At 60.0% G+C, this 24,690-nt stretch overlaps 13 protein-coding genes across 14 annotated transcripts in view; 7 read left to right on the forward strand and 6 right to left on the reverse strand.

The window, feature by feature from the left end:
* Positions 1-2,051, reverse strand: part of SDRG_01408 (CMGC/MAPK protein kinase) — a gene marked incomplete at both ends in the record, with an annotated part of 3,138 nt that extends 1,087 nt beyond the window's left edge. Inside the window, one exon of the mRNA XM_008606932.1 lies at positions 33-2,051. Within this exon, the coding sequence (XP_008605154.1) occupies positions 33-2,051 (2,019 nt within the window). The remainder of the gene's footprint in view (positions 1-32) is intronic.
* Positions 2,052-2,535: 484 nt separating this feature from the next.
* On the forward strand, positions 2,536-4,172 carry SDRG_01409 (hypothetical protein). The gene is made up of 6 exons (XM_008606933.1): positions 2,536-2,937; positions 2,988-3,227; positions 3,272-3,435; positions 3,485-3,548; positions 3,593-3,839; positions 3,885-4,172. The coding sequence occupies exons 1-6, from the start codon at positions 2,841-2,843 to the stop codon at positions 4,159-4,161; spliced, it is 1,089 nt and encodes a 362-aa protein (XP_008605155.1). The 5' UTR covers positions 2,536-2,840; the 3' UTR covers positions 4,162-4,172.
* A 37-nt stretch (positions 4,173-4,209) lies between these two features.
* Positions 4,210-6,120, reverse strand: SDRG_01410 (malate dehydrogenase (oxaloacetate-decarboxylating)(NADP+)). The gene is made up of 3 exons (XM_008606934.1): positions 5,951-6,120; positions 5,848-5,904; positions 4,210-5,802 (listed from the first exon to the last, which is right to left on the reverse strand). The coding sequence occupies exons 1-3, from the start codon at positions 5,951-5,953 to the stop codon at positions 4,231-4,233; spliced, it is 1,632 nt and encodes a 543-aa protein (XP_008605156.1). The 5' UTR covers positions 5,954-6,120; the 3' UTR covers positions 4,210-4,230.
* A 2,276-nt stretch (positions 6,121-8,396) lies between these two features.
* On the forward strand, positions 8,397-9,563 carry SDRG_01411 (hypothetical protein). Its single transcript, XM_008606935.1, has 6 exons — positions 8,397-8,448; positions 8,494-8,602; positions 8,651-9,007; positions 9,051-9,119; positions 9,169-9,282; positions 9,330-9,563. The coding sequence occupies exons 1-6, from the start codon at positions 8,423-8,425 to the stop codon at positions 9,513-9,515; spliced, it is 861 nt and encodes a 286-aa protein (XP_008605157.1). The 5' UTR covers positions 8,397-8,422; the 3' UTR covers positions 9,516-9,563.
* Positions 9,564-9,778: 215 nt separating this feature from the next.
* SDRG_01412 (hypothetical protein) lies at positions 9,779-10,993 on the reverse strand. Its single transcript, XM_008606936.1, has one exon. It carries the CDS (start codon positions 10,988-10,990, stop codon positions 9,818-9,820), a length of 1,173 nt encoding a protein of 390 aa, XP_008605158.1. The 5' UTR covers positions 10,991-10,993; the 3' UTR covers positions 9,779-9,817.
* A 795-nt stretch (positions 10,994-11,788) lies between these two features.
* SDRG_01413 (hypothetical protein) lies at positions 11,789-12,067 on the forward strand (the record flags this gene model as incomplete). The annotated part of the gene is made up of 1 exon (XM_008606937.1): positions 11,789-12,067. One exon carries the CDS (start codon positions 11,789-11,791, stop codon positions 12,065-12,067), a length of 279 nt encoding a protein of 92 aa, XP_008605159.1.
* A 107-nt stretch (positions 12,068-12,174) lies between these two features.
* Positions 12,175-13,416, forward strand: SDRG_01414 (hypothetical protein; the record flags this gene model as incomplete). Its single annotated transcript, XM_008606938.1, has 5 exons — positions 12,175-12,501; positions 12,549-12,653; positions 12,700-12,837; positions 12,887-13,063; positions 13,108-13,416. The coding sequence occupies 5 exons, from the start codon at positions 12,175-12,177 to the stop codon at positions 13,414-13,416; spliced, it is 1,056 nt and encodes a 351-aa protein (XP_008605160.1).
* A 636-nt stretch (positions 13,417-14,052) lies between these two features.
* On the forward strand, positions 14,053-16,007 carry SDRG_01415 (TKL protein kinase). The gene has a single exon (XM_008606939.1). It carries the CDS (start codon positions 14,110-14,112, stop codon positions 15,934-15,936), a length of 1,827 nt encoding a protein of 608 aa, XP_008605161.1. The 5' UTR covers positions 14,053-14,109; the 3' UTR covers positions 15,937-16,007.
* Positions 16,008-16,433: 426 nt separating this feature from the next.
* SDRG_01416 (hypothetical protein) lies at positions 16,434-16,903 on the reverse strand. The gene has a single exon (XM_008606940.1). The coding sequence runs from the start codon at positions 16,786-16,788 to the stop codon at positions 16,510-16,512; it is 279 nt and encodes a 92-aa protein (XP_008605162.1). The 5' UTR covers positions 16,789-16,903; the 3' UTR covers positions 16,434-16,509.
* A 304-nt stretch (positions 16,904-17,207) lies between these two features.
* SDRG_01417 (hypothetical protein) lies at positions 17,208-18,173 on the forward strand. The gene is made up of 2 exons (XM_008606941.1): positions 17,208-17,900; positions 17,951-18,173. Exon 1 carries the CDS (start codon positions 17,239-17,241, stop codon positions 17,650-17,652), a length of 414 nt encoding a protein of 137 aa, XP_008605163.1. The 5' UTR covers positions 17,208-17,238; the 3' UTR covers positions 17,653-17,900; positions 17,951-18,173.
* A 22-nt stretch (positions 18,174-18,195) lies between these two features.
* Positions 18,196-19,747, reverse strand: SDRG_01418 (hypothetical protein). The gene is made up of 3 exons (XM_008606942.1): positions 19,381-19,747; positions 19,093-19,331; positions 18,196-19,040 (listed from the first exon to the last, which is right to left on the reverse strand). Exons 1-3 carry the CDS (start codon positions 19,669-19,671, stop codon positions 18,281-18,283), a joined length of 1,290 nt encoding a protein of 429 aa, XP_008605164.1. The 5' UTR covers positions 19,672-19,747; the 3' UTR covers positions 18,196-18,280.
* Positions 19,748-21,141: 1,394 nt separating this feature from the next.
* SDRG_01419 lies at positions 21,142-22,916 on the forward strand (the record flags this gene model as incomplete). 2 transcript variants are annotated; one of them, XM_008606943.1, is made up of 3 exons in its annotated part: positions 21,142-22,269; positions 22,325-22,823; positions 22,868-22,916. In XM_008606943.1, the coding sequence occupies exons 1-2, from the start codon at positions 21,188-21,190 to the stop codon at positions 22,773-22,775; spliced, it is 1,533 nt and encodes a 510-aa protein (XP_008605165.1). In that variant the 5' UTR covers positions 21,142-21,187. The 2 variants fall into 2 exon arrangements, with proteins under 2 accessions (XP_008605165.1, XP_008605166.1); XM_008606944.1 differs by lacking the exon at positions 22,868-22,916 and having other exon boundaries at positions 21,188-22,269; positions 22,325-22,775.
* SDRG_01420 (GTP cyclohydrolase II) lies at positions 22,822-24,677 on the reverse strand. The gene is made up of 8 exons (XM_008606945.1): positions 24,575-24,677; positions 24,417-24,526; positions 24,256-24,372; positions 24,108-24,209; positions 23,971-24,061; positions 23,479-23,923; positions 23,166-23,424; positions 22,822-23,118 (listed from the first exon to the last, which is right to left on the reverse strand). Exons 1-8 carry the CDS (start codon positions 24,627-24,629, stop codon positions 22,930-22,932), a joined length of 1,368 nt encoding a protein of 455 aa, XP_008605167.1. The 5' UTR covers positions 24,630-24,677; the 3' UTR covers positions 22,822-22,929.
* Between the last annotated feature and the right edge of the window lie 13 nt (positions 24,678-24,690).

Raw genomic sequence — 24,690 nt, forward strand, 5'->3', positions numbered from 1 at the left:
CGCTTCGGAATGTCAAAGGCCGTGTTGCCGACGTTGAAGGACACGTTGTTGCGCGCGCGGTCCCGGTACGCCTTGTGGCGGTTGATCGAGACGTTCGAGGACGTGTCCGAGTGATACGACGCCTCGGTGCACGGCGACGCCATGTAGTCGGACTCGGCATCGAACATGTCGGACGCTTCTTCAAACGAGAGGCTGAGCTCGAGACGGCCGACCGCAAACTTGGTGTCGCCCGGCGCGAGCAGCGTGTACCACTGCGGCATGGTCGTGTACCCGTCGTCGGTCTTGGCGAGCGCGAGGAACGGCGCGAGGTTGACCTTGGCGAGACCGATGAGCTCCATGCCATCGTTGGCTCGACCGCTTTGCATCATGGTCGACTCGTTGCCGAGAGGGCTTTCTTCGTCCAGCGGCGAGAGCACCATGGACGGCGCGTTGCTCGAGCGGCGGCGACGACGGTCCTTGAAGAGCTGCAAGACGACGCAGCACGGCTTGCCGTGGGTCGCGCCGCCAAAGGGGACCACCAAGTGTGTGTCCCACAATGGCTCGGTCGACGTCGACGAGTCCTTCGATCGACCCGTCTGGACGTGGTGCGTGGCTTTGAGAAGCGCGGTGGGGAGGTACCCGCCGGCGTCGGCCATGACGCTCACATCGACAATGTACTTGCTGCCGGGCGTCTCGAGGAGGCTGTCGTTGGTCGCTAAATCCTCTTCAAAGTCGGTGATGCCGCCGATTTGGTCGCCACGAACGAGGTGCACGTGGATACGCCCGGGCGGCGTGTCGCTGTGCGCGGCCCCGAGCACGGCTGCGATCGGAAGGCTGAGGCTCGACGTCGCGTTGCAGCCAAAGACCGCCGAGGCCGCGACCGGGTCGGCCGCGATGTGGATGTGCTTGACGCGGCCGTTCTTGGAGAACTCGATCGTATGCGTCCACTGCTGCGTGAACTTGCGGTGGTTGGTCTTGTTGCGCATCGTCTCGCGGCCGACGACGATCGCGGTCGAGCCCTCTTGCGACTGCGCAATGTCGGTCACAAAGAAGGACGTGAACGCGACCGTCTCGTACAAGATGGAAAAGTAGTGCAAGACGCCGTCCAAGCCGTGGTACTCGCCCCAGAACGGCACGGTCGGCGCGTAGTTGCTCGTGATCGAGACGTCGCGGCTGAGCTTGGGAAAGAACTGCGCCGACGACGAGTGCGTGAGAAGCAGCTGCCGCATCGCGTCGTAAAAGTCGCGCACGTTGACGGGCGACGCCAGCGACGTCGTGTGCCCAATTGACGAGGCCGGCGAGCACCCACTGCGCGTCGCACTCTTGGGCAAGACGGGCCCGGACCGCGACAGGTCGTACGACGGCGACGACATGAAGTCGTCGTCTTGCGCCGGCTTGTTGGCCGCGCCGTTCGCTTCGTCGAGCGCTGTCTGCATCATCTCGACCCACATGTCCTTCTCGAGCTCGGTCGCGCAGCAGAGGTGGAAGCGCTTGTGACCCTTTGTCTCGATCATAAAACCGTGGGCCTTCTTGCCCTTAAAGTCGGGCCCGACGTACGTGAGCACCATGCGGCCGCGGAGGTTCTTGCCAGACCGCGCGTCGTGCTGCTTGCTGTAGTACGTCAGCGTCGTGCCGTCGAGCACGAGGTAGCGCGGCTCCCAGCGCGGCAGCCAGTCGCCCTTCTTCCGCACGTGGCCTTCCCAGTGCACTTCCTGGACGTTGCCGATGTCTTCGACGCCGGCCGCGAGCGACAGCATCGTTGAGATCGCGACGCCCGACTGCACCGAGCGCGTCAATGTGTTGGCGACGGACGACGAGGTGGCGGTCGAATTCCGGTACGTGCTCGCGCGGCCCGAATTGGCCAATATTTGCTGCGTCTGCAAGTGGCCGGTCGTGGCCGCTTGGCCGGGCATCGCGACCGCGCGCTGGCTCGGGTGCCGCCGACTCGAGCGCGCGTAGCTGCCGCTGTCGCTCATAAAGGAGCCGACCATGTCGTCGTCGCGGCGCGAGCTGCGGTGGGACGACTGGGACAGGAGGCTGCCCCGTCGTACGGGCCGGTCCGCATGCTGCATGCTGAGTCAACTGGCCGGCGATGAAAGTGTGGCAAGGGGATCGATTGCACAGGCAATGCAAAATGGTCGAATCGCACGCTTCCAGCGCCAGCTGGCGCGGCTCGTGTGTAACTTCAGCATCAAGCTTTGTGGCGTGCCACTTCTTTTCCCGACCGTCCCCCCCACCGCCCATCAAATTGTAAAAGCATATCTTCCCATTCGTATGTCGTAGATCCAGGAGGCTTTAAATTACATACGGCCCCCTACTTCGGTAGCGCAGCCCGTCACCAAAAAACACGCGTGCTGGGCGATCAAGACAGCCGTAACGAGCGCTCGCTTTTGCACGATGGACGCTGCCAGCAAACCACCCACGAGTACTGGCAAGTGTGAACTTACGAGCTGTAAGAGCTCCGCTACGGTGGTCGGTTGAGAAAAGCAGAGGCGCGGAAGGGTTGACGTGGCGAGATGGCTGGCGCCAGCGCCGCGAGCCAGTTTGGCGCGACGGCAACAAGACGCACTTCGTCGAAACCAGCCACTCGTGGACAAGAGCAAGCAAAGGCCGAGTGCGTCCATTACACTCGCGGCGTAATATACGCAGCGATACGCATGCATGCAACCCCCCAGCAACCGAGGTGCGATCGCGTCGGGTGCGCTTTCATGCCCATCACACCAATACGGTGCGCTTTTGGGAATTCAGTGCGGATTTGAGGAAAAGGTGCGCTTTTACCTATCCGGACAGGTTCGGATATCTTACGGAGCTTTTCGCGAAACGTGGCCCCGTCATTTTCGAGTTGCCTTCCTCTCCGTAGCATGCGGCTGATCGTCTACCTCGTCGCGCTCTTGGCCGGCCTCCTGCTCGTGCTGGCTCATGACCATCACCATCATGATCATGACGACTACTATGACAGTACGACGCCGATCCATCATGTGTCATGCAACTCGACGTGGCATGTGTAGTCTTGGGCTTGGGTATGGACGCGTCCGAGAGCGACATCAAGAAGGCGTACCGTCGCCTGAGCTTGCAGTACCATCCCGACAAGAACCCGGGGAATGCAGACGCCGAGGCCAAGTTCCAAAAGGTTTCGCGGGCATATGAAGTGCTCTCCAACGTTGAGACACGGGACATCTACGACCTCGAAGGCGAAGAAGGCTTGGAACGCCACACCAACCAGGCGGGCCGCCCCGCGAGTCCTTTTGGTACGTGTTTCATGCGCAAGAGCGATGCGCGAGCCCTGTTGTAGATGCGTTCTTTGGCGGTGGCGGTGGCAAGCCGCGCGGCCCAGACGCGACCGTGGACATTCCCGTCACACTGGAAGAGCTCTACAACGGCGCCGAGAAGCAAGCGCGCTTCATGAAGAATGTCATTTGCCGCAAGTGTCGTGGTAGTGGTGCCAAGGACGGCAAGGTACGACATCGACGCCATGTCTGCGATTGATGCTCATGCCACCGTCCAGACCAAGCCCTGCAAGACGTGCGGTGGCCAAGGCATCGTGCTTGTGCAGCAGCAAATGGGCCCCGGTACTACCCTCGACGATCGCCCTTTATCAGCATATTCGGTGTAGGGTTCACCGTGCAAATGCAGCAGCAGTGTCCCAAGTGCGGCGGGAAGGGCAAGACGTTCAAGCACAAGTGTCCGCACTGCCACGGCAACAAGGTGGTCGCGGAAGAGAAGATCATCACGGGCGTCATCGAACGGGGCATGCCGTCCAACCACGAAATCGTCTTTGAGCGAGAGAGCGAGCAGCGGCCCGGTATGATTCCGGGCAACGTCATCATGCGTCTCGTCCAGCAGCCGCACAAGACGTTCCGGTACGCGCTTGCTTCTATCTCAAATGCCTATATCGATGAATGTAGGCGGGCGGGCGACGACCTCCACACGGAGATCACGGTCTCACTTCGTGACGCGCTCTTGGGGTTTGAGAAAGACCTCGTGCACCTCGACGGCCGCCGCGTCAAGATCGACGCCGACGACGTCACGATGCCGTTCCAGGTGCGCACGCTCCATGGCGAAGGCATGCCGCACCACAACTTTCCCTCGAACGCCGGCGACCTCCACGTGCTCCACCGCATCCAGTTCCCGTCGCAGCTCTCGGACGCGCAAAAGAAGCTCCTCGAGCGCCTCCTGCCATAGACTCGAATCGCCCAAGCTCCAAGCATCGTCGCGTTGCCACGTAGTCAATGAAGAAAAGACGCAGTGGAATTAAGGGTTGTACATGGCGTTTTGGCACAGCTCGGTCCAGCTCGACGGCTCGTCGATCGTCGCGTAGCCCTGCTTGAAGCCGTACTCGGCGACAGCCGCGGCAATGTACAGCGAGACCTCGCGGATCTTGGAGAGCGGCGGGTACACGCTGCCCGTCGCCAGGTCCTCTTCCGTGACGCGGTCTGCGAGCGTGCGCGCCGCGACAAGCATGATCGTGTCGTCGACGCGCGTGAGGCCGGCCGCGACGACGCCGAGGCCAATGCCCGGGAAGACGTACGCGTTGTTGCCCTGGCCGGACACAAACACCTGGTCGTTGAACGTGACAGGGTCGAACGGTGACCCGCTCGCAAAGACGCAGCGGCCGTTGGTCCACGTGTAGGCCTCTTCGGCCGTGCATTCGGCCTTGGACGTCGGGTTGGAGAGCGCAAAGATGACGGGACGCTCGTTGAGCTCGGCCATTTTTTCGCAGACCTCCTGGTTGAAGGTCTTGGCGATCGTGCACACGCCAATGAGCACGGACGGGCGGACACGCTCGATGGTCTCGATCAAGGTACTTGCCGGCTCCACTTCGTGGGCGTAGTTGATCTTGTGGTGCTGGAGCTCTTCGAGGCGGCTGGCGACCACGAGGCCCTTGGAGTCGACGAGCGAGATCTGGCGGCGTGCGTCTTCAATGCTCTTCTCCGGGTCTTCCTGCGTGATGGCCATCGCGATGAGGTCCGCGATCCCCGTGCCGGCTTCGCCCGCGCCCATAAAGACAAACGTGTGCTCCGAGAGGCGCTTCTTGGTCATCTCTTCGGCCGCAAAGAGACCGCCCAGGACGACCGAGGCCGTGCCCTGGATGTCGTCGTTGAACGTGCAGTGCGTCTCCTGGTACTTGTGGAGGAGGCGGAACGCGTTCGTGTTGCCAAAGTCTTCAAACTGGAGCAGCACCTGCGGGCCGTACTTGGCCTTGGCCTCGTTCATAAACTCGTCGATGAGCTCGTCGTACGCCGACGACCGGTCGCGCTTCTGGCGCAGGCCCATGTAGAACGGGTCGTCGAGGATGCTCTGCGTGTTAGTGCCCACGTCGATCGTGACGGGGAGGCAGTACTTGGGGTGGACGCCCGCGCACGCCGTGTAGAGCGCGAGCTTGCCGATCGGGATGCCCATGCCGTTGAGACCGAGGTCGCCGAGGCCGAGGATGCGCTCGCCGTCCGTAAAGACGATCGCGCGGATGTCCTCCTCGGGCCAGTTGTCGAGGATCTCGCGCACATGGCCCAGGTCGTTGATCGAGATGTAGAGGCCGCGCGGCGTCTGGCGGTAAATGTGGCTGAACTCCGTGCACGCCTGGCCGACCGTCGGCGTGTACACGATCGGCATGAGCTCGTGCGTGTGCTGCGCGAGCATGCGGTAGTACAGCTGCTCGTTGCGGTCCTGCATGCTCTGCATGTAAATGTACTTTTCGATCGGCGTCGCCTTGGAGCGCAACTGCGCCATCGCGTGCTCCAAGTGGAGCTCGGGCGACCAGACCGCCGGCGGGAGGAGGCCGCGGAGGCTCTGCGCCTCGCGTTCGTCTTCCGTGAATTCCAGGCCCTTCGACCATGTGAGACATCGCTTCAACAACTCAGAACTGAGTACCTTGTTCAAGTTGGGGGCATGCATGACGGCAAAGCCTTGGGTGTTCTGGGCAGGAGCCTACAGGAAGGCGTGAGCGACTGCTGGAGACAAGAGCGCCGACTACCATGGTGTGAAGCGGGTGCGTCCGACGGAGCGAAATGAAAAGTGAGCTGCTTGCTCCGTCGCGGGTTCTCTCCCAGGCGGCGCGCGCGCCGGCCCCACTAAGTACGATGACGTGGGAGCCCACGAGAATCTTCGACCTTGAAGTTGCGAAGATCGCGCCGAGGCCGTTGACGAAACGAGCGAGTTCGATGGAACAAAGGAAGTTCGCCACAAGAACAGAGCCGCGCCGACGTGCCACGTTTCGTCAACGCCGATCACGCGGTCGCGCGTCTGATTGGCTTCTCCGTTGGCGGCAACGTCCACGGTGGCGTGGCAGCGTCACGCCAACGCTCCAACGCATGGCGCTGGCTTCTGATTGGTCACTTGCCGCTAAAGATTGGCGCGCGTGGGATGCCTGACCGCGTCGCCTCGCAGCCTGAACCAGGTCGCTCGACCAAGCTGGCGCTTGCGCGATCGCGGCCGAGGGGTAGGGCCCTGCGCTCGGTAAAGTGCGATTTAGTCATTCGAGCGCTCCGTTGACGTCATTTTTGTCACAGGACGCGGCGCCCCAATGCTTCAAGGTGCACCCGAGCAGATGGCCGGTCGCCCGACGCACGGTGCCCACAAGCGTCGCCTGCGAAATCATCGCGCGTCGCAGCGCCAGCCATCGCAATGCACGCCCTGCATCACTCGCAAAGCGGGTGCGTTTTTTACGTTTTTTTACGTTGGATTCGCTTGGGAATTGGCGCCGAGGAAGGGGCGCGGACACCAACTCGTGACGGCTTGGTCTACTTGGTCCGAGGTTTCATGCAGAAAAGGCTGCTGCGTACTGGTACCGTAACGTAGATGGGTGCGCGCACGCCGTCGGGTTCCTCTACCGACGCATCGTCGTCGCGGCGTGAGGAGATAACCAGCGCAAATCAAGGACAAATGCACGGAGAGGCCCCGCGGGGTGCGTGGCGCTGCAGCGAGGGGAGGCGCGGACGACAGCCTTTCCGATTCCGATGTTGCATTGGCGGCGCCCCGTCACGTTGATTGCAGAGACCCGCCAAGGCCCAGTAATCAACCCGTGACTCAAGGCTGTCTTCAACATGGCCCAAGCATATGGACATGATCGTCCTTCTGCCGGCGCCGATCAAACTGCGGCGTCGAGGCCCTGGACGCTGGCAGCAAAGACAGCCATCTCTCGCACCCCACTACAACGACTTCGCATGCACGAGTTGGGTCACAACGTCGTCAAAGCGAGCGGCCGCAGCGTATCCGTGCCACTTCGCGAGCGCTCCCGAAGCATCGCGAGCCGTGCACCGTCGTTGTCGCGCGGCCGCATCCACTCGTCTCGCGTCGAACCCGCGACGTGTGGCAGTGCGGAATTTGGCTCTGGAAGCGCCAGACTCTGGCGGTGCCTCCGTTTAACCAGGAGCGTCCAAAGGAGTAGCCTTGGTTTGGTATGGGTACTACGGCCGCAAGGTTGATGATGCTATTGTTTATCTTCCACCGCTTCGTTGCTCGCTCGTGGCGGCGTCTGGTACCGTCGACGACGCGTGTAGTCATGCATGAAGGACTTCGGCTCGATTTGAGAGGGTGTTAATGGCGTGGAATGCCGGGATGAGCTGCGTAAACGACGATAAGCTCCATATCTGGACGACACATCGCTTCGGTGTGCAGCAGCACGTGCTAGAGATGGCCAGACGCCACCTACGATATCGCGAATGGCGCCTTGGGGGAAAGCCCTGGTCGTTGCGAGCAACCTTCACGACAACACCGACCACTGCAAGGGGACCGCGTGTCAACGGTGCCAGCAAGTCGATTCGATTGACGCATGGGTCGTCGGAACATGCACCGCCACGAACGCCTCGGTCCGTGGAAGGCCGATCGAGCGATGGTATAGCATGTGCAGCGGTCCTAAAGTGCATCGTTTGGGTAGCGCCAGCGACGCGTACGCTGCTCGATGGTCAAAATGTGTGCGATCGTGTTGGGCCGCATGGACGTTTGTTTGCTGCTGAAATAACGGGATCATCCCTGCTCGACGATGGCACCCCGTCGTGTCTGAGCGGCTTGGCGCTGAGCCCGGGTCTTCTCGCGGCGCATTCGCCCTTGCTCGCTGCGATTCGAGGCAGCTTTACCTCTCGGCATCAAAGGCCAATGGACGGCGTCGCGTACCTACGACGCGGCGGCCATGCATCTGATCCGTCACGGCGTTGACACGATCGACTCAGACACGTCCGAGGCAGATCGTCGAGTCCCTACCATGTTCGCCAGGCGCCGAACGCCCACCCAGTCGCCGCCATTCCGTTGTCCATAAGCATCGTTCGATGCAGGAAGATCCAGGGAATTCCCTCTTGATCGAACCCAGCTGGGCACCGGCCCTTCCGCCAACCGGACCGTTTATGCGCGCTGGCACGAGGCCACGTGTGCGGTTCCGGATGGTATCCGGCGCCGGCAATTTGCGGCTCAAGCTCAGTCCCGAAAAACTTTCGAAGCCGCCAGCAGCAGCATGCTCAAGGACAAGCCCGCCATGTCGTACGTCGTCATGCGGGAGCGAATGGAAGGCTCATCCTGGCGTAGGCACTTTGTGACCAAGCACAAGGGGAACATTGCGCTCTGGACAGGCTTCTTTGTCTTTGTCATCTTTGCCTACCACCTCTTTAGCGACGGCGACTTTTCGTTCCTCATGGTACAGTACATGCGTCGCCACGCATGGCTTCTAATGGCCTCGCCGTAGACCTTTGGCGCCTTTGTCCGCGCCTTTGGCTTTGGCATCCTCATCTTCAAGTCGCTCACGCAGCGCTCGGTCTCGGGCCTCTCGCTCAAGACGCTCCAGCTGTACGCGTTTGTCTTCTTCTTCCGCCTCTGCTCGATCTTGCGCTACCAAGGCTACTTGCCGTACGACCGCAGCGGCGACTGGCTCTACACGTTTATTGAGTTTGTCGGCCTCGCCTTGACGCTGGGCGTCATCTTCCTCGTCACGGTGCAGTTCCGCGGCTCGTACGAGTTCCGCTACGACACCTTTGGCTTTCTCCACATCCCGTCCGAGTATGGCATTGCATACATTCTTGGCCCGTGCATCTTCCTCGGCATGGTACGCTCGCTCTCCAGACTGGGCTTACCAGGTGCCACCATAGCTCATCCACCCGAACCTCAACATGAACTGGTTTGCCGACGTCTCGTGGACGATCGCGCTCTACATTGAGGCTCGACGCATCCTTTGCCTCTCGCCGGCGCTCATCCTCTTGTACGTAGGCGGTTGCGATCTTGCCGCAGCTCTTTATGTTTCAAAAGCGTGGCGGCGGTACCGTCGAATCGTGCATCTCGCACTGGGTCTACGCGCTCGCGTTTGGCTCGTTCCTCCACCTCGTACGTGCTTGCGTCGTCGAACGAGGTGCTCACGTCACTGTCTCTAGTGGTTTTGGATGTTCTCGTACCACGAGTTGGGCGAGAAGGAGGCCGGCCACCACGTCGGGTACACGGTCATCTTCGTGCAGATTGGCCACATGATCATGATGGGCGATTTTCTGTACTACTACTTCAAGAGCCTCAAGGACGGCGGCCCGATGATGCTGCCGACGCACGGCGGCTACCAAGTGTAAATTTGTGGTTGTTTTGACGTCAAATACACGACTCCTGTCCTGCATATACATTGCCTTCTCTCGGTCGCGCCTTGAACGAGTGGCAGGAAGCGAGCCTCCTTGGGTCCTTCGGGAGTAGCGCAACAAACACGACGCGCAGTGCACCATGTCCAGAGCACATTGCAAGGAAACCTCATTGCCCTCTCGATGCACATTCCCGCGTTGAATACTTTTGCATTTGGGAGGGGCATGGTCGCCGACCTCGGTCTGTCCTCGATATGACAATCTGTACATCCGTGATAAATACTCTATTTAGAATCGGATTACGCGTCGACGCGGCTGTACGACGCGTCGTCTTCCATCATAAAGGTTGATTGCTCGAGGGCCGAGGCCTCGAGGACGCCGGATCGGCCGCCGACGCCGGACGCGCCCATGATGGCCGACGCTTCGAGCAAGCTCGTCGGGTCGTCGAGCGTCACGTCTGTCGCGCTGTTGCCGCTGTGTTCGTCGTGGATGACGGCGACGCACACGTGGCAGACGCGGGCGTCGGTGGCTTTGTCCTTACCGCTGAGGAAGAGCCGTCGACGATGCTTGGTGCACTTGCCACAGAGAATGCGACCACAGAGGCGGCAGTGATGGCGGCGCCGGAAAAACGTAAAGCGGCGGCTGCACGACTGGCACTCGTGCCGGACCGCGGTCGCCCACTCCTTGCAGTTGGCGACAAACTTGACGAGGAACGAAAGCTCGTTGTCGGACGTAAGGTCGGTGACCATGCGGTTGTGGTTGTCGGGCACGTTCCACTCGGCGCCAAACTCAACGAGGCAGCCCGCAATCTTCCAAAGCTTGCGCTCGACCGCGACGTGCAAGAGAGTGTTCTCGCGGCGCACCCATGCGTTCGGGTCGACGCGCCGCTCGAGAAAGAGGCGCGTCACTTCGGCGTGGTCGACGGTCGCCGTCAAGATGTGGGCGGCGAGCGGGCTCAGGCTGTGGCCGTTGCAGTCGTTGAGCCGATCCGCCGGCAGTTGCGGCAAAATCACTTCGAGTACATGGCCTGCGTCGGGTGCCGACGACGTCGCTGCAAAGTGCAGAGGCGTGTTGCCGTGGACGTCGCTCGCGAGGAGGAGCTGTGCACCCTTGGGCACAGTCAAGAGCATCTTGATCACTGGGACGTGGCCGTGCTTGCAGGCAATGTGCATGGCGGTGTGGCCTTGCTTCTTCGTGCCCAAGAGACAAAAGTCGACAAGGTTGCCTTCGTACGTCCCAAGGAGCGACTTGATGAGCGTCGCGTCGCCCTTGAGCGCGGCGCGGTGAAGCGCGGTGAAGCCCGCGGCGTCCGGTACGAACGGGCTGTAGCCGAGCTGCCGCCACTTGGCGGCAGTGCTGAGCGAGTGCCGGATGGTCTTGAGGTTGATGTTCATGCTCGAGAGACTGTCCGAGAGCTTCGTCCCGCCGGCCGACAGCGTTGCCAAGAGCGCTTCGACGTTCTCGTGGTTCATCGGAAATCTGCGACTGCCAAAAAAGGGCCTTCAACTGCTGGCACGGCTGAGATCCAGACCAATCCGCACGGATGGAGTCACTTTAGCTGACCAATCACAGGCCTGGCAGAGGTGGATTGGTGGCGTGGCAGCACCAGAAACGAGATCCAGTCGCCATGTGATGCCGAGGCGGACGGCGACCGGAAGCACGACAGGGGTATTTCGCAGGCGCCGACGCGTGCAGGCGCCGACAATGTTGAGTGCCTGGCCGGCACGGGCGCGCATCCTGCGGGTGAGATTTGTCTGGCGAGATAGCGCTATGCAAAACGCGTCGACAAGTGCGGAACGGATGATCCAGTGGTGAGCTGGACCTGCCATCATTTCTCCGAGCTCACAATGCTCTGCAGATGGCAAACTGCCGCTATCACTTCGATAGGCCGCGACCTCGACCTCGCACGTATCGCAGCTCGCGTCAAGTACGAGGTAAAGGCGTCGTCCACCGTCGTCGTCGTTCCATCATTCGACGTCACGACAAGCGGGCCGATTCGATGGAGCAAATAAGTTCTACGTTGTGTTTGTTCTTCACCCAGTAGGCCGCATTCTCTCACAACAGATTCCATTAATTCACTGACGCGCGTCCATTAGTGAGGCAGTAGCCATTAGTCTCAGTCTCATCGGCGCGACCCCACTGACCAGGGTGAGGGTTTCACTCGAGGGTCCCTTGGCGTTTCTCAAACGGTTCAGTGACGGTGGTTGCGTGCGAATAGTCTCTTCCGGTTCGTTTCCGGATACTGCAGTCTTTCATCATCGACAACACGCATGGGCTGGCTCCGAGACCTCGGCGACGCTCACACGCGCCTAAAGAAGCGGATCCATGGCACGCGGATCCCGCTCTCGCCCGCGGGCATCCGCTTCATGAAGGTCGTCTACTTCACGACGCCCATTATCGGCGGCTACTTTGTCATGCAGTGGGCGCAGGCGCGGTCGGTTGCGAACCTCCGGGACCTGCACGCGCCGCCACCGACGCAGAACCCCACCTCGTACCAGAACGACAGCTTGAAGGGGCTCCTCAAGGATATCGAGACGACCAAGAAGTAGTAGAAGAGCTAATAATCGTCGACCTCTTGGCTTCGAATTTCGTGGCGTCGAATATTGGACCTCGACCAATCGCTGCACGCGTCTGTTGGCACAAGATCACTCGGAGCATGGAGGCGCGCGTGGACGGGCTCGTCGAGAAGCTGCGGCAGCTCTTCGAGGTCAAGTCAGGGTACCGCGACGGCGCGTCGCAGGCCAAGCTCCTCGAGAAGCACTTTCGCTTCTTTGACAGCAATGCGTCGGGCTCGATCGATTTTCACGAGTTCATGGCCGCGATGCTACGGCTCAACTTTGTCGGCGTCCAGGCCGAGCTCGAGGATCTCTTTGACCGCTTTGACCAAGACCTCGACGGAACGCTCTCGTACACGGAGTTTGCTGCGGTCATATTCAACCTGCACGGCGCCGCAACGCCGCAAGTGCTCTCGGCTGTCGACCGCGTAGCTTCCAACGGAGGCGAGCCGACACTCACGAGCATGTCGTCTAGGTCAAAGCGCTGATTATGGACAGTGGTGGCCGAAATGGCATTCGCACGCTCCTCGTGATCCTGCGACGCATGGACGCCAACGGAGACAACACGATCGACAAGGAGGTTGCTTTCATCAGCTTTAGCGATGTGTCCCGACACATGGACGTAGGAATTCCACAACGGACTGCTCGACCTCGGTGCCCACCCCGCCGATGTCGATGGCGACGAGCTCAACACGATTTTTCGGTACTTTGACCGCGATGGGAACGGCCGAATCACGCTGGACGAGCTCCTTCGTGGTCTTCGTGTGCGTCGCACGCTTCAAGTGCGAGCGTCTAAGTAGTCGTGTGCCATAGGGGCGTATGGCGAAGCGCCGCATTTTGCTGGTCCGCATGGCCTTCAATGTCCTCGACGCGTCCAAGGACGGGCTCGTGTCGATGGACGAGCTCGCGTCGCGCTTTGACACGTCGCATCACCCCGACGTGCTCTCTGGTCGGCTCACGCCACACGCGGCCCTGCACCAGTTTCTCTCGGTTTGGTCTCGCCTTGCCCATGGCAGGGTTCAGAGGTGTCGTAGATATTTGACGCGACCGAGACCATCGACTGGCACCACTTTCTCGGGTACTACAAGGACCTGAGCGCCGGCATCGAGAACGACGACGAGTTCGAGCTCATTGTGCGCAACGCGTGGCACCTCTCGGGCGGCGACGGCTGGTGCGAAAACTCAACGTGTCGTCGCGTGCTCGTGACGCACTCGGACGGTCGCCAAGAAGTCTGCGAGCTCCAAAACGACCTCGGCATCGGGCCCAACGATCGCACCACGATGATCCGACAGCTGCTCCTCCAAGGCGTGCGCGATATTGTCAACGTCTCGACGTGTGCTTGAGGGATTCCATGTACAACGTGTCGTATTCCCTTTGCCAAGAACCGCGAACGAGTTGATGGTGGCGTAGTTCAGGAGCAAACCGTTGAGGCGGTGCCGTGCTGCAGCCATGGAGAAACGCGAGCAGCTGTGGGTGTTCAGAGAACGCTGTGGAAGTACGGCTTCCTCCACGCACCTCAAAGAAGGGCATCGAGACAGGCCGGCTGGTGTACCCCGGCGGCTCGCCGCTCTAGAGCCAGAGGGCAAGAACGAGCGATTGGCAACATACTAGTATTGCAATAGGAGGAATACACTGCAAGCACCGAATGCTGGAAGCGTGCGCCGCCCAACCACCAAGCTGCTGCGGATGAGGATGATGACCTGTTCCGACAACTGGCAGAGCAAAGTGCAATGATGGGCTGCTGACCAGAACATTACTACGTCGCGCACGTCAGCCTGTGCACCAGCAGCCTCGTCCCCGAGGTTTGTATCTCGTCCAAGGAGCTGCGCACGGCTCTTGAAGGTGGCGAGCGGTCGCTGCTACTTTGGTAAAGGGGCTGGCAGCGTGGCGCGGTTGATGGATCGAGGCCAGTTGCGACATGCACCGCGATAACAAGTATGTGGCGTGAGCACCAATCAGATGTATTTTTCGATGGTTTTCAACCAATCACCAGAGATAAAGAAGCGACCGCCGGAGCGACCAGACGGGATTCGGCCATGAGCTCGAGCCTCAATGTCGTGGCAACGCTGCGCAACCAGGCGCCGCAGGTAGCTACGTACGCGCCGACGATCGCGCCGCCCGACGACGTCGTCCAGCTGCTGGCGACGCAGGACCTCACTTGGGCCTCGCTGCCGCTGACGGCCAAGAACGCGGTGCTCTGGGCGCTCGGCTACGTCCGCGCCGGGGCGTCCTACTACAAGGTGTACACAAGGAAGGCGAGCGCGCCCACCATGGAGCGCATCCAGATTGCGTTTGCCGACCTGAGCAATAGCTGCAACCCCGACTCGCCGTGCGGACAGAACAAGGTCGTCACGCGCACCTGCCCCGTGATGGTGTCGATGCTCAAGTGCGCGGTCGACCCGACCTCTGGGATTCCGTCGTCGGCGACGATACCGATCGCCCCGAGCGGTGTGCTCTGGGGCTGGACCGATGGCGGGTCGCTGAAATCCAACATTACGCTCACGGCCAACACGGCCGAGGGCATGCCCTACTCGATCCACCTCAACGCGGACAACGACCTCTGCGGGTCCCTCGCGGTCATGTCCAGCACCGTGCCGTGCGCGCTGTACACGGCGGCCAACGCTGCCTTGTACGAGCGACCACAACCCCCGCCCGAGCTCACAGCATGGCTGCAAACGCTCCAGTCGACGGCAACAACGGCGCCCGCCCCCGTCACGCTTGCGCCCCCAGCCGCCTCGTCATCCATCTCGACCGGTGCCATCATTGGCATTGCTATCGGCGTTGTCGCCGTCCTTCTTTTGCTTGTGTTTTTCTGCCGGCGGCGGCGGCAGCACAAGGCTCCCAAGGACGCGTACCTTGAGGTCGACGACGTCCATCTCTCGCTGCAAGAAGTCGATGCCGCCAACCAGCGCCTCGGTGAAGCCTTCCCGGACCTTGCGCTCTTTCAAGTGGACTCGGCCATCAGCCTCAAGCGACTCGACTACACGAGCGTTCACTTTGAGCGCCGCCTCGCCAGCGCCGACGGCTACGACGTGCTCGTTGGCTTCTTTGACCAAACGCGTGTCACAATCAAGCGACTCGCCTCGGACGCGCGGCGGCCAAGCGAGAATCTCGTCGTCTTCACCGACGCCGTGCGCATCATGGCGGGCATCAACCACCCGCAAATGACGGCTGTCGTCGGCGTCGGCTGGGATCTTCTCGAGAACCTCTGCATCGTGACGGAATTTATGCCGCACGGCAGCCTGCGGGATGCTCTCGACGCCCAGTTGGGTGCGACCTCGAGCGGCGGCAAGAAGGCACGGCAACCGGCGTCGCCAGCGTGGACGTGGAAGAACGAAAAGCTCGCGATCGCGATGGACATTGCCAAGGCGCTCGTATACCTGCACACGCTTGAGGAGCCGACGGCCCACGCCGGCTTGACGTCGCGCGACGTGTTTCTGGTGCCGGGGCCGCCGCTCTCCGCCAAGGTCAACTCGGCGGCGCTGCACCCGACGCCGCTCCTTCCCGACTCGAACGGAGCGACGATGACCAACCTGGAGTGGACTGCACCCGAAGTGCTCACGGGTCATGCGGCGTCGCTGGCCGCCGACATTTATGCCTTTGGCATCCTCCTCTGCGAGCTGGACACGTGCGCGCTGCCGTACTCGGAAGGGCGGTCATCCCGCGGCCGCCGCAGCGAGACGACGCAGAGCAATTTGCTCCAGCGCATTGTCAAGGACGGTCTCCGCCCCGAGCTCTCGAGCTCGTCGACGCAGCCACTGCGCGAATTGATTGCACTCTGTGTCGACAAGGACCCGTCCACCCGCCCGACGGCCATGATGCTCGTGTTTCATTTGCGTAGCAAGGTCAAGCCGTCGTTGTAGTCGACGATTCGCCATAGCTCGATGCGAATATATGATTTATAATGAACCGACAAAATTGTCCTTGTGCAATAGGAATAAGGGGGCCGAGGGAAGCACGCCCGACGCTCCTTCTTCAACCAAGACTCCAAGCTGAGGCTAGGGTTCCGGATACCATGTAGAAAAAGCAGATACCAAGGTCGTTATCCGTATGAAGGTAGGGTTCCGGATACGGGAACTTCGCAAGCCTTCGTCGCCCTCTGACAGTCACTTTCGAATTAGCTGCGAACGTAGGAAGCACGTCCCGGTGATTGACTCTATCGGATTACTCTGAGACAACAACAATCAACATGAAGAAACTATGTTGTTAGACTGATGAGGGACCAACTGACGAGCGACTAGAGCAGGTATTAATAGCAGGTGTAGAATAGGATCGAAATTTCGTGTTCCTTATATTCCCCAGTGATTGACTCTATCGGATTACTCTGAGACAACAACAATCAACATGAAGAAACTATGTTGTTAGACTGATGAGGGGACCAACTTGAGCACCAGTGCTATAACTCGACTTAAATATGATCTATGTGTCCTTCTTTGCTATGACTTGGCTTCAAGGACGGGGACGCTGACAAAGTTGGAGTCGAGGCCAACGCGCACTGTGACGTCGTGGTCGGGCGCCGACCTCTGGATGAAGGATGCAACCATCCCCATGTACACGACGACGATTCCGGCGGTGAACCACGCGCCGTAGAGGGTGTAGCCGTCAGACGTGGCTGTTGTGTTAGCAGCGCTGCCGGACGAGCTGCCGTTGTATGAGAGGCGAGCCTGCGCCACAGCAGACCCGAGCAGCAGTAGGCCGAGGCTCTTGTGCGGCATTGGTGGTCAATTGCGGAATGACTTGCACCTGGAGAAGAACGCGCGGGATCCAGCGCGCCTTCTGGCACGTATCGTCACAGGATCCGAGTGTGATGGGCATCGCCCTCGACGCGGCTACACGCAGTCCTTCGTCGCTGCACCATGGTCGATGTCGTCCACTACTTCGCATCGCTCATGATATCCAGCGGACAAAATACGATCGACCAGAGACTACAGCGCCACCGCGTTCAAGCGACCAAGTCACTGCACAAGGCAGAGAGATAAAGATACACCACACATGGTCGACCAACATGCTCCCTCTGGCCTCAAGTGAGACGCGACACGCACGCCGACACGGTTTGCTCACGTGGCGTTGCCTGTGACGCCGCCCAGGTGCCAGGCACGCCATCATCATTCGGCCATAGCATTTGGCGGCAGCTCTCTGCAAACTTCTACCGCCCGCTAAACTAGATGCCTACTGCAGGCACTCGACACCAAGTCAGGAGGTGTCGATCATGGGCCGTCGCCGTTGGTCACGAGGGACAGAGTAGGACGGGCACAAAAACACTCGCATCCATGGTCCCCTTGAGCGGCAGCGCGGCGGCGCAAACCGCGTCGGCAATCGAGCAGCCCTCCACTTCGAGCGTCGACGAGACGCACATCGGTATTTGGTTTACCGTCGGCGTCGTCGTCGTCTACTGCGCCATGGTGGCCGCCGTCGCCGTCTTCCGGCGTCAACACGCCTCAGACCGGCAGTCGCTCCCGATGCTCGAGCCAGACGCACGTTCAAACAGCCTCGACACGATCGTCTGCGACTTTAGCACACGTCGGGCGTCCCCTCTCGACATCACGGACGGCCTCCGCGTTAAGTATTTGTCGTCATAGCGCACCCTTGGCAGCCGAGACCAAGTCGAACTCTTAACACGTCATTGCTACTTGCTGAAATGTCGACGCTACCGCGCGTGTCGGCTCGAGGGCTTGAGACTGCCGTGGAAAGACCGGTTGTTTGTACTGTTGGTACTGCTCATCGGCGGCTCTTCTGCTCGATTTGATCTGCCAGTGAAGGCCAAGACGTAGTCGCTGGTCAATTTATCGGGAACACGGGAACACTCGGTATGAACCATCACAACGACGTGTGTACTGTTTTGTCTGGTGCTGGCTGTCGGTGACAGTTCTTGTGTAGTCGTAGACCAAGTCGGGGACGGCGGTTATAGGACCCTGCTTCCGATTGTTCAGGTGCTGCCGAGCCCGAGATAAAACGTCCTCCACGACAACTTTCGAGTTACCTCACGGGCACTTGTGCAGTGTGCCAACCGTCCTAGGCCTCCTTTGGCCAAAAGCCTCCAACTCGAACGCGAGTTCTAGTATGGGTTTACGCGAGCAAAGAAACTAATTTCTTATTTCCACTTGGCTGTGCTAGTCGAGAAACGAGTCCACAAAATGAGTCTATGTTGGAGAAGTTTTATAGGTTGGCTAAATACACTGAGTACACTGAGCTTACATTGACATACGCTCACTCGACCGCGAGCTTGCCGGGGCGCACCCAGCGCAGGACACGCCACGCAACAATGACCTTGAGGCACAGAGTGGCGGGAATGACCCACGACTGCAGCGTGACCTCGCGAGCCAAGCCGCACTGCGGGATGCGGTGCCCCGGTGGCACGCGGCCGTGCGGCTGCAACGTGAGCGTCCAAGACGCGATGAGGTTGAGCGCACCGCCAAGCGTCCGATGCAGCACCCAGTCAACGCTCGAATACGTCACGTGCACGGTCGGGTGCATGTAAAACCGGTTGTAGCCAAACCGGCTGAGGTCTTCGAAGACCAGGAGGCACTCGGACGCGGGACACGAGTCGTTGTAGACAACACCCTGGAGCGCGCTTGGTCGCCCGAGGAGCCGCGGCTCTTGTGCCTGCCACGTGCGAAACTGGATCTTATGCTTAAGAAACGGCGCGGCCTTCATGGCCACGACGCCGTTCCAGCAGCTCGAGACTGGGAACGGCCGGCCGTGCGCAATGAGTCCCTGTGTCACAATGTCGGCCGAGAACGGGTAGAGCGACGCCATGCGCTCGGCGTTGACGTCGCGCGCGACCCACGTATCGTAGAACGTGATGCGGTTAAAGTCCATGCTGCACACGACGTCGTACTCCATGCGACCGGTGAGCAGGAGACGCAGAATGTCGTCGGCGAGGAAGATGACGTCGTTGAAGAAGAGGACGTCGTCGAATGACGCATCGAGCGGTGCGAGCGCCTTGTTGCGGATGTCGGCCATGGCCCTACACCATTGATCGTTGAGCAACTACGATCTTAATGGTAGGTGATGCGTACCCGATGCGAATCGCCATTTCGTCCTCGCCCTTGACAGTGCCATTCTTCTTCCTCTCCTCAAAGACCGTGCTCCAGGACGGCGCGTCGTCGATGTTGATCGTGTTGGCGATGCCCCGCTCGTCCAGCCGCCGCTGCCACTCGCGAAGAAACGCCGGGGTCTCGTCCTTGGAGCCGTTCTCGTACACGGACACGTACGGCGTGGCGCCCGCAAGAACGAGCGCGTCAAGCAGCAGTGCCATCTAAACTCCCACGTTGTTAGCCATGGGTTAATCCGTTGTCCTTGTATACCTCGTCGCAGTGAGCGTCGAGCAAGTCCATGTTGTTGAAGTAGTTGGCTGCGATCAAGATCTTGCGTCCTTGGAGATATTGCCGCTGGACGCCTTTCGATGGTGCCGGCTCGCGGGCTTCTCGCGTAGCGAGAAGGAGTACGCCGAGGATCGCAACGATGAGGTAGAGCGCACGGGCACATTTGCGAAGTGGCCAGACGGCGCGGGGGCTGCGTGGCGCAGGCTGGCTCGATGGCAGCGTGAAGGGCAGCGGGAGGGACCGGCTTAAGACGTCGCCGCGAAAGTTGAGCATCGCGGGTTTCGAAAAGTGCAATGTCAAATCTGGAACAAAGTGCAGCGCAGGATCGGTCGGGATAAATGACCTGCGCTTTGTATTGAGATTTGAGATTCTCGCGTTTTATTTGAACAAATAGATAAACGCATCGAACCAGATGTTTCGTGGCTAGTGGATTCATTTTTCGTCGGCGAGGCGCAACCCAACGATGACTCCTGACAGTGCAGAGACACACTACGCGCAACATACACCAAGGCGTTATCTCAACGAGCAAGAATTCGGTCGATCTTAGGTGGACCATCGTTCGCGCGGCCGCTGGAAGCCCCGAGCCCAAGTCCCTCGCTTCGCAAAGGGACGGGGATGGTGCACGGAGGATATCGTCTCGGCACGGTTCTCGCTGCGGTTCCCATATATTTGTATGTATACAACCAACGCATGCTTGGAATAGTCTGCGAAGTCGAGTAGACATTATTACTGCGAACCGTACAGTGTATTCATTCGGGGATTGCTCTGAACAAGGCCGTTGTCGTCGCAAAGTCCATTCAGACGTCGTGTATAGACCTCGGTTCGTGGATTCGTTCGTGTCCTGCCCAGATTCGATGACAGGCGTCATCAGAAAGCGACTCTTGCCGAAGATGCAACCCATATACTAGTACCCCCTTCGTTCACGCTCCATACACCAGTAGCCTGCTTGCATCGAGCGGCGCTGAAGATCTGTCCTTCGCGCGCATCACTCAAGAGCCTCTCAGCATCGTGACCCTTCATCTTGGGTGGCAATGACGTCAAAGAATCGTCACGTGGCGAGTGTGGGTGCCACGTAGTGTCCGGATAAAAAGGATCGCATCTTGTCTCGGAGATGGATTTGGAAAAATATGATTTTACACGAATCTTCTCCGCAGCTTAATGCTTGTACCAAACTCTTGGTGCGATGGAAGTTGGAGTGTGAATGCTCGAGGTAGCGTGCACATCGTGGTAGGCATTCGGGCTGCGACGAGGTGGCTGCTCGGCAAGCGCTGCCAACCCGCCACCGACGGACAAGGTGTGGTGAAGCAAAAGCCACGAGCTGGCTGAGCGCATCTTGGATCTTAACGCAGCAGACAGCGGTACAGATCCATCAGGAGGCAAAAACCCATCGATCAGGTGGGCGACATTGGACAGGGAGATCTAGCATGCCTTGCGAATGCGGTTTGCGGCGTATTCATAGCCGGCGGCGTGCGGCAAGGGACGATCACCGCGCCAGAACAGCGTCTGATGCACGTATTCGATGCCTACTCGACCGACACGTTGGTCCCGTGGGGAACCGCGACGTGGCCGAGGCGAGCTTACCGTCGGTCTGCATTCGGCTCGGCTCATGCCAGCGCGTATGGCGAGCGTGCAGGGCTGCGCTGGGCCCACGCACCTCGCGTCTCACTCCTTCCGACCAAGATCTGACACAAGCTTAGCGCGATGTGTCGTGGCAGGTTGTCGTGTCATCGCACGCGTGATTGGCTGAAATGTTGCCCATCCCTCGCGTGTGATTGGCTCCTTCATTAGCATGGTTTGGCACCACTGGTCCTCGCGGGGCACATCCCAATGGTTCGTAAACGATCTTTTTTTCAGGAAACCTTCTGCATTTTGCAAAATGACCGACGACAAGACCCGCTACGAGCACCCGCTCGTGTCCCGCTACGCCACGAAGGAGATGAGCCTCGTGTGGTCGCCCCACACCAAGTTCTCGACGTGGCGCAAGCTGTGGCTGGCGCTCGCGCGCTCGGAGAAGAAGCTCGGCATCGCCATCACGGACGAGCAGCTCCGCGCGATGGAGAAGGCCATCTACGACATCGACTACGCGTACGCGGACGAGATGGAGAAGAAGTTCCGCCACGACGTCATGGCGCACGTCCACGCCTTTGGCAAGGCCGCCCCGGAGGCCATGCCCATCATCCACCTCGGCGCGACCTCGTGCTACGTCGGCGACAACGCCGATATCATCCAGCTCAAGCAGGGCCTCGAGCTTATCCAGCGCAAGCTGCTTAAGGTCATGAAGGTCCTCCGCGACTTTGCCGTCCAGTACAAGGACATGCCGACCATGGGCTTTACCCACTTCCAGCCCGCGCAGCTCGTGACGGTCGGGAAGCGCGCGACGCTTTGGCTCCAGGACTTCCTCCTCGACTATGAGCGCCTCGAGAACCAGATCAAGACGCTGCCGCTCCGCGGTGTCAAGGGCACGACGGGCACGCAGGCGAGCTTCCTCGAGCTCTTCAACGGCGACCACGAAAAGGTCAAGCAGCTCAACCGCCTCGTGGCCGAGCAGATGGGCTTTGAGCACGTCATCCCTGTCTCGGGCCAGACGTACACGCGCAAGATCGACTTTTTCGTGCTCTCGATCCTCTCGGGCATTGCGCAGTCGGCGTACAAGATGGCCGGCGACATCCGCCTCCTCGCCAACATGAAGGAGATCGAGGAACCCTTCGAGAAGAACCAGATTGGCTCGTCCGCGATGGCATACAAGCGCAACCCGATGCGCTCGGAGCGCGTCTGCTCGCTCGCGCGCTACGTCATGTCGCTCACCGACAACGCCGGCCACACGCACGCGTCGCAGTGGTTTGAGCGCACGCTTGACGACTCGGCCAACCGGTACGCTTTCCTATCTCTATATCGAATGGAATGCTCATGTGACTCTGCCGTGTAGCCGCATCGTCCTCCCGGAAGCCTTCTTGGCCACGGACGTCATCCTCAACCTGATCGCCAACGTCTCGGACGGCCTCCAGGTGTGGCCCAATGTCATCGCCGCGCACATTAAGGCCGAGCTGCCGTTCATGGCCACGGAGAACATCCTCATGGCCTGCGTCAAGGCCGGCGGCGATCGCCAGGACCTCCACGAAGCCATTCGCGAGCACTCGATGGCCGCCGGCCGCCGCGTCAAGGAGGAAGGTGCCGCCAACGACTTGCTCGAGCGCATCGCCAAAGACGCTCGCTTCGCGTCCGTGCACAAGGACCTCGACTCGCTCTTGGACCCGAAGCTCTTTGTCGGCCGGTCGCCTGAGCAGGTCACCGAGTTTGTCACCGAGTGCATCGACCCGATCTTGGCGAGCCAGAAGGAAGCCTTGATGATGGACGACGTCGACGCCATCAATGTCTAACCCGCCAAATCTCATGTATCCCTGTCTCTACCTACACCGACTTCGATGGTAAGCGAGAGGGTGCCATGCTTGCATTGCGGAGGGGTTAATAGGTCGGAAGGACGACTAAGTCGTGCGGGAGGTCGCAAACGGCACCCGCCATCGTAGGTGCTTCTTACTCGGCCGCATCGACTTCGTAGTCGTCGTCGCCGCGGCCCTTGACCTGCTTGAGTTCGTCCTTGTCGAGCTTCTTGAAGACCTTGCCGCCGTTGTAGCCAGCAAAGACCTTGGCCGTAATCTCGACTTGCGCGTCCTTGGGCACAAGCTCCTCTGGGATCGGAATGCGCTCGACGATCTCAATGCCCTAATGATCATCAGATCCCAGGCGTAATTCCACACGGCAAATCCTACCGAGTTGACGATGGCGTCGTACTTCATGTCGCTCATCGAGACAAACTTGTCGATCTTGGTGATGCCGAGCCAGTGCAGCGCATCGGGCATGAGCGCTTGGAAGCGAACGTCTTGGATGCCGGCGACGGCCTGCGTGCAGTTGAAGTACTCGGCCGCACTGTCGCCGCCTTCTTGGCGCTTGCGCAGGTTGTACACCAAGTACTTGGTCACTTCGCCGAGCGCGCGGCCCTCCTTGCGAAAGTAAATGATGACGCCGGCGCTAACATCGTTCATGAGATGTCTCGTCCGCGTGCATGGTAGAGTAATAGCCTACCCGCCCTGCTGCGCCGTCTCGACACAGACCTCAATGGCGTGCGTCAAGTACGGGCGGCATGTGCAAATGTCCGAGCCAAAGACGTCCGAGCCGTTGCACTCGTCGTGCACGCGCACCGCGAGCTTCTTGGTCGGGTCCGCGATCGCCTTGACGTCGCCAAAAATGTAGATGGTGAGACCACCGATCGGCGGCAAGAAGATTTTGAGGTCGTTGCGCGTCACGAGCTCCGGGTACATGCCATTTGTCTCCTGGAAGATCATTTGGCGCAGGTTCGACTCGGTCGTGTTGAAGCGCTTGGCGACGCCGGGCAAGTACCACACCGGGTCGATCGCTGCCTTCGTGATGACGAGCTGGCAGGTGTCCTTGAGGACCTTCCCGTCGGGCTTCAAGCGGCCCTTCTGGACAGCATCGTGGATTTCTTGCAGATCCATGTGCGCTTTCGTGACTGCAACGCAAGCTCAGGATCCCATCCGCACTGCAGGATGGTCTTACCGGCAATCGTCGGGCGAATGTCATAGCCCTTCTCAAAGTGCTCCGGGAAGGCCTCCAAGACGCAGTGACCAAACGGATCCATTGTGACAATCTGGCTCGATAGATTGAGTTCCGCGCTTCCAAGGCGACAAGAGTACCTTCTCGGGGTCGCCCCACGATGGGAAAGGACCAATCTTGGCTGCCGGCGTTGTCTTGGAGAGGTCCGGCGTGGACGTAGCATCCATGGCCCCCGCGGCAACCTAGTCGTTTGCATGATCCACCGATAGGCTCTTCAACACGTCGTACCGCCAGGCCACGGTAGACACAGTACGAGCCACCATGAGCACCGATCGCGTTTCGGTACTTGTCGTGGCGGTGCGTCCCGATGACGGGACCGCGGGCATCCGGGCTCTCGTGGCCCCACTGTCATTTGGGCTTGAGCCTCTCTCTACTTGATATGCTCGTACCATGATGCGCACGGGCTCGACGCCAAACGTCTCGGCATGCGACGTCAGTGACACGTAGACGCTCTTTGGGTCAAAGAGGTCCTTGTCTTCAATCTTGCGGACGTCTTCGGCTACACATACCACGCGTCAACCTTCCACCGCATCGCGCATGTGGTTACCGTCGATGGACTTCTTGCGCTTCCCGAGCGTCGAGACCTTCTTGAGCGACGCCATGCCACGTGTGTGCTCGACAAGCAATATGCGGTTATGAGTGAAACGGGGGAAATCTTGCCAA

The sequence above is a fragment of the Saprolegnia diclina genome (assembly GCF_000281045.1).
Source record: "Saprolegnia diclina VS20 unplaced genomic scaffold supercont1.3, whole genome shotgun sequence".
NCBI lineage: Eukaryota > Oomycota > Saprolegniomycetes > Saprolegniales > Saprolegniaceae > Saprolegnia > Saprolegnia diclina.